Genomic DNA, 6,752 nt, shown 5'->3' on the forward strand with positions numbered 1-6,752 from the left:
TGTGTATGTATTTGTCCCTTTTTTGTACGTGAGTGTTGACGCCGCTCGTGTAAAAATCAACGTGTATGTTTTTGTCTTCAGTCGAGCGGCAATTCTCCTACTCGGGGCGCTGGGGATGTCCCTGTGGACTCGACTGAGTCGCACAGATGCATGGCAACGGACCCGAAATCCTATAAAGGCACGCATCTCGTTGTTCTCGTAAGATTGACTGACACCATGAGCGGTTCGTCATCGGCGTGCAGGTGCATGGCTTGCAGGGCAGTGCATATGATATGCGGTTATTCAAGAACAATCTGGCGTGTGTTTTCCCTGACTCGTTATTCCTATGTAGCTCTTGCAATGAGGAAGATACCGAGGGAAACATTGCAGAAATGGGTGGGTTCACACACTGCGTCGTTCATTACGGTTTCATTGGCTCAGGGCAGCGCCTCGCTGATGAAGTGGTGTGTTATATTTCTGACTGGTGCCCAGGAGCTGCACTGGTGAGTTCGATAAGGGGTATGGAAAACACGTATAGTTGTCGTATAAAATACGCGCTGATAACGCTACTCTGGTTTGACAGAAATATAGGCACTTGAGTAATGTTAGCATCTATCTGAATGAAGGGAGTGATAGCGACGTCATCTACAGACCGGGAAAACTTGTGCAGAGGTACCTTTCTCTGTAGAACGACTTTGAAGCTGAAATTTGGAATATAACGCCCTGTGATATAGTTTAATTGCATGGAATCTGTCCGCAATCGATTTTAGAAAAGAATCATGACAATTTTTTCGCATATGTCCGACCCCGGAATCGAACCTGCGCCCTCTGTAATTAGTAAGGAGAAATTTATGTACGTTCTCCTCGGCTGAGGTTGGAAACTTCCTCATTATAGGAGTTCATATACGAGGTCGGATAGGATTGTAGAGAAACTCCTGAGAATTTTGAAGGATTCTCTGAGAACTTTCATATTGTCACTAACACATGTAGTTGAGCATATGCATATTTTCCCACGTTGGTTGCTGTATAGGAGGAGGTTCCATAAACTGACATCGTAGGTTGTTAATGAAAGGTTCCCTTCAGACTCGACTGTCCTTTATTTCACATTCACTCGGTGGGCTCATTGTACGAGCGGCTCTGCCAACACTGATGGACCAGCCAGGGATATCTGAAAAATTGTAAGAGAGACTATTTATCATGTAGATGCACTCAAGCGAGCGTGTTGTGAAATATTGTCATGCTATTTTCTGCCATGTCGTGGTGGCGCTGCTGGAATGTTACACGCAGGTTTACTTTCTTGAGCCTATCAGCGCCCCACTTGGGTTATCTATATAACAGCAACAAACTCATTGAAGGAGGCCTTTGGGGTGAGTTGTGCTTCGATCGGGTAGATGATTGACTTCAACTTGATCAGTGCTTAAACGGTGGCGCAAGTCCGAGTGTTTGAATCAGCTTACAATGGCTGATTCCTATATTCCCGAGGAGTGTTATCTCTACCGCTCGGCACGGGAAACGGGGGAAATTCTACCTCGGTGCGCTCCTCTGAGGACGGTAGTTGATACGATAATGATGGTTCAGGTTCCGATATGTTGTATTGGCCTCGTCGTGCCAAGATCAATATGCTGGCTTCGATTCTGCACGCGTTGAAATCTCGGATAGAGTGCGACAGGAGCCAACGATGGGTTCAGTGTGAGTCGGGAGTCGCTCATTCATGGTTCAGTTTTATCTTATTGCAGCCGTGAAAGAGTAGTTATTGTGCAGATACACGGAGATGGCCCGGTCGCTGGTCTCCGGGATCGCACCCGAGAAGCTAATTCGGTTGGATGTTAACTTTTACCTACCTGAACGTAGCCTGGATTCACTCATAGGCCGAGCAGCTCACATACAGTTCATTGAGAATCAACCATTGATGAAGATGATTATTCATAATTACTCTTTTCTCTTTCAATGATTCCATCATCTATGCTGGGTGGTGTTTGCTGGGTGTATGTTGGGTGATGCCGAATGAAAATCGCGCGCGCCCTAGGATAAAAAGGTGCACCTGACGATCGGTAGGACATTTTAGACTTCCCTCGACAGGGTTTATAGCTCGCCAGACAGAATCGTTTCTTGGCACTCCATCCTTCATGCGGCTCGTTTGCCATGATATATACAGACGTTTTCTTGAGAGGAGGTTTCCGAATCGCGGTTGATCTTGATAGGATCATCTTATCTACACCTTTTAAGGGCCTATTTCGCCTTTAGTGAGATCAATTTCGCAGGGCGAGCGATCATTCGAGCCAAGATATGCCTTAGTAAGATCAATTACACCAGCGCGCTTGATAGAAAAATCAATTTCGACGATACGTGTCATTAGTACAATCAATTTCGCTGGCACGTCTGAAGAAAGTTCTCTTTCGAAGAAGTGCGGAAATCAATTTCGCTGATAGGACGTTCAATTTCGTCGATCATCAATCACTGATCTCCTCACCGTATAGTAAACAGAAACACCACTAGCACAGGTGATGGGAGCCAGGTCTATAGAAGCATCAAATCTCTACCTACTAAGGGACCACCGTCACATATACGACATGCTGGCGTTAGGAGCTCGAACACCCCGCGGTGCTGTGATAAATCCAGAGAAGAGGCGGAGGCCTGGCAACTGAGGTGTTCGGCGGCATCACACGAGTTTTTCGGTGTTTAGGAACCCCCTCCCATACATATGGTACAGCATGCAAACTCTCTGAGCGATCGGTGTGCCTTATGGCTCCCTTCATTCACGGCTATCGAATCACTTTACGCATACACGTATAATGTAGTAATTCTGAAGCGATCTGTATCAACAATGATGCCGGATCCCGAGTTACTCCAGTGCTGACGCGATTATAGACGTCATATCAGTGAATCCGGGGACCGTAGTGTATCCACATGCATTGGAGTTTATATTCTCCCTCCTGGGTCGAGAGGACTACAACGATGCTCCTCTACTTCGTCATGCAACACCATTTCGTTCATAGTACTACTGAGTTACATAACGTTGCCGAAGATACTGTACGTATTGGAATTACATCTACTAAATACTCAACATAAATGCTTGTGCGACTTAGAGACGTTTTTAGGTCAAGATACTCACAAAAGTCGAGGAGCATCGATAACACTATCGTCATCACTCCAATTAAAACTTGATATAGCTGTGTGGAAAGAGCATACACTCGAGCAGGAACTCGTCCTAGTTCCACGTCTCGCATCTCGAATTGAGAAGTCAAAGTCTGACGGTAACAGCGACTTTATAGATACACTTTGCACGTTTGAATCTCCGTCATTAGCTGGTCGTTGAGTTGCTAGTCTGTTGACAATGTCAAAGACATCTTCCTCCCAGAAGCCCTCCTGACGGTCTTCAAGATCTCTTATTCTGCGCCGACTCGCCTCCAACTCCAATTGGAGGCGTACCACCTCGCACTGGAGAGCCTCGTTATTTTGACCGGAAAACTCTCTAGCGTCATTCGAGCTTGAGGACGGAGTCATTCTACTGTGATTTGGTGACAGAATATGGGTCTGAGAAACAACCTATTATAGACTCCCTGAGCCTAAACGTTGGATCAGATGGGCTCACCTTGTCACACAGATCTACCGGCAATTCGTCACAACTGTTGATGGAAATATTAGAGTTCATACGGAATCGAGTCACACTGGTCGCCACACTCTGAGCTGAACACGAAGGAAATGCATACAGAGTTAAACGCTTGGATGAACTCACACGGCGTGACTACGTCGTTGACGAAAGATTCGGGCGGCAAAGACAGTGGTATTCCAAGGGGAGAAGGTGTGGCTTCATCTACGATATAAAATTGGGATGATCGACTCCGAGATCCCACCTGCCAGAATTATCTCATTTTCTTGGTCTCCTGTACCAGGCGCTACAGATAGGGTGTCCTTTGTGTTTCCCAATAGCTCGGAAGTAGATCTCTGACCAGTAGGTTCTGCATAGAGTATTGACCACCGACAAGTCGAAGTCCTACTTGTGTGGCCGCTAACACTACTCGATGTAGACGCTGCAGTAGAACACCCCTCAATGTAAGATAGATGACTTCGCGGGAAACTCATACTCCTTTGAAGGTTCAGTAGCTCACCTGAGTTTACCGCATATAACTCTGTTGTAAAGGGGGGAAGTACTACCTTTTGGTGAGCCGTTTCCTCTAAGCTTTGTCAATGCAGCATGCGAGATATGCATTACCCCCGTCATCGACCGGGACTGGACCGGTGACATAACCGGCTTAGGTTTGGCACCGTGGGGAACCTACTGGCACCACATGCCATGCCTCCTCTGATGGCCATAGGACATTACCGATGAGAATTTAGCGATCCTGTCGCTAACCTTAGTTGGTGTTTCTAGTGCTAAACCATCACGCCGCTCATACACCGCATCCGCATGACTGGTAATACCCCGAGTCTGAGAGTTAAACTTCGACCAAATAATGATGGCTCCAATGAGCTGATGAATTCGCCACACAATTTTCCATGAGTATACATTTTACTGTTATATCACCTCCCACACTTCAGCACTTTCATCTGTGAACTGTCGTCGTCGATTCAATTTAGTCCAAAAATCGCCATCACCTCCCTTACTGCCACATGACGTCGGTCGTCTTGGCATGGAGACAAGTAACCCCAGCAGGTGGGGCCAATAAGTTCTACATCTACGCCTTTCACACAGCAACGGTTCCTTCCGACTGAACACAACAGTTCACAGAGTTCATTCGGCCTAGCCTGATTATGTATTAATATATCAAAAAAGTGACCACGAGATGACGTTGAGGAACGTCATCATGTACTTTCCCTTGTGCAGTCCACCAACACTCCTTACTCCAAGAACCAAGTGAAGTAACCCTCACCGCGAAGACCATCTGGAATGAACATGAATACTATAGTGATGACAAGACAGTCTGGCTGCTTACCAATACGCTTCATCGCCCACGGCGGTTGCTCATGCACCTTCTGGTACTCCTGACCCCAGTGTAACCAAGGGCCCCAAAGGAAAATACAACCTGGAAAATATCATCCAAATCTGGTATGACTACGAACTTACTCATCAACCACCAATTGACCGACATCTCTAGCCTGATGGAATCCTTCAAGTAGTTGATGTTGGGGACCTAATATTTGAGTACCGAACTTAATCCGTGTCCACTTGGTCACGGGAATATATGAACATGTGATGATGGGAGAACCCGAACGCCGGGAGAGGAATGTCCCGGACTGTTAGACTTACAGTGTGCGCACACACGGAATTAGAACCGACCCTGGTTCCACTGATGAACTCACTTCTCTTTGAGGCCTCTTCTGCTTGAGACGATTCCATAATACGAGCTTCATCAGATCAGTGTTCTCCGGACCGTGCATACCCGAACCGCGTAGTTTCTGAGGAAGACCCACTGTTCACCCGTCATCACCAGGGGCTCATTACCCAATGCTTAGGGATAGGCTTGGTCATAGAGTAGTCGCAGGGCTTCATGACGTCAGCTGGGAACTTCAACGGTGGGGTATTCTCCCAACCAGTGACGTAGTCGTTGGCTCCATCTGTGAAGAAATGCTTCAGACGAGCTGATGAACGCCGCAGAGCCATGCCAACAAAACTCTACAAGGACAGTTGAACAATAGTCGAGCCGAGAGTCTCGACTCGAGAGGGATACAACATGTTGGTCAACGAACACGGAATAAGATATAAAGTCTCATAAGTATGCTTACCGCAAGCGCCGGAGAGTGTCCCACGACCTATGCATATGATGCGCGCATGACCTTGGATATGCAGAAGGGGAAACTCGAGATGAGTGAAGAACGCAAGATGTCCCAATCGCAGTAAAAATTTGGGTGAGAACTCGTTGCAAAGATTGCTCAATGCTTGAGATTCTCCTGGTTGAACCAAGCTGGAGCACGCCCTATTCCCATGTATTCACGTATTGCATTCCCACTCGTTTTTCTCGTCCATGGAATACCTCGTGGAGATCCTCCATTCAAGTTGATCGTGAACGCATCCCCAGAACTTGCGAAAATGGTTCGTTTACAGAGTCAATTCCCCTGTTGAGTTGTGCAGGCCTGTATAGGAGTTTAGGGTGATTCATCCTAGAAGCTCCATACGTAGGCTAGTGACTAACCTACGTACGGAGCTTCTAGGATGGATGGCGACTGGCCGCTAGTCCCCAATGGGTCTGTTGGGTTACGGGGAGATAGGGTCTCTCGGGATGACAGTCTGGGTTGTCAGTCTCAACGAGTTTTGATCTGTTTCTAGTCAATCTTTCACTCTGTACAACAAAGGTTCAGATATTCTTGCGATTCGAGGAATTAGATTGTATATTAGGGCATGATTATTTCTGTGGTTTATTGATTCGGGTGCTCTTACGCATAATACGAGCACTGTTGAATATGCTACATAAAGGCGGTAACAATGCGAGCCACATAAAGGGTCGAGTTTAGTGCGGGTCTAGTCATGTCTGAGTACACCACGATTATAGCCGAAATTTTGGTCCGGACTGAACGAGTACGCAGGTGCTCCTTCAGACTGGACAATACAAAGGGAGATTAGTCATTCAGCACTATCATTTGGAATGCTTATCAACAGAACACCATGTCAATCCCCGAAAGCTCATATAAACCAGGACGTAACCGTGGGCTCTGGATCGCAGAGAAACCTCGAGCCTCCGCAGACTGCAGAAGACCAGCTCAAACAGAGGAGACCCCTATTGGACGAACTCGCTACATCGAGTGTACTGTGCAGTGGCAGACCACAGAGTGCTAGT

The 6,752-nt window shown here is 47.0% G+C and overlaps 2 protein-coding genes across 2 annotated transcripts in view; one reads left to right on the forward strand and one right to left on the reverse strand.

The window, feature by feature from the left end:
- Positions 1–2,624, forward strand: part of Pmar_PMAR014852 (hypothetical protein) — a gene marked incomplete at both ends in the record, with an annotated part of 7,154 nt that extends 4,530 nt beyond the window's left edge. Inside the window, 9 exons of the mRNA XM_002776226.1 lie at positions 82–198; positions 243–375; positions 421–476; positions 1,063–1,157; positions 1,267–1,346; positions 1,394–1,511; positions 1,558–1,668; positions 1,741–1,826; positions 2,563–2,624. Coding sequence (XP_002776272.1) covers positions 82–198; positions 243–375; positions 421–476; positions 1,063–1,157; positions 1,267–1,346; positions 1,394–1,511; positions 1,558–1,668; positions 1,741–1,826; positions 2,563–2,624 — 858 coding nt within the window. The remainder of the gene's footprint in view (positions 1–81; positions 199–242; positions 376–420; positions 477–1,062; positions 1,158–1,266; positions 1,347–1,393; positions 1,512–1,557; positions 1,669–1,740; positions 1,827–2,562) is intronic.
- A 2,194-nt stretch (positions 2,625–4,818) lies between these two features.
- Positions 4,819–5,581, reverse strand: Pmar_PMAR014853 (conserved hypothetical protein; the record flags this gene model as incomplete). Its single annotated transcript, XM_002776227.1, has 5 exons — positions 4,819–4,862; positions 4,914–5,003; positions 5,045–5,111; positions 5,281–5,376; positions 5,423–5,581. The coding sequence occupies 5 exons, from the start codon at positions 5,579–5,581 to the stop codon at positions 4,819–4,821; spliced, it is 456 nt and encodes a 151-aa protein (XP_002776273.1).
- Positions 5,582–6,752: the final 1,171 nt, after the last annotated feature.

The sequence above is a fragment of the Perkinsus marinus genome (assembly GCF_000006405.1).
Source record: "Perkinsus marinus ATCC 50983 genomic scaffold scf_1104296953800, whole genome shotgun sequence".
In the NCBI taxonomy this organism is placed as follows: domain Eukaryota; phylum Perkinsozoa; order Perkinsida; family Perkinsidae; genus Perkinsus; species Perkinsus marinus.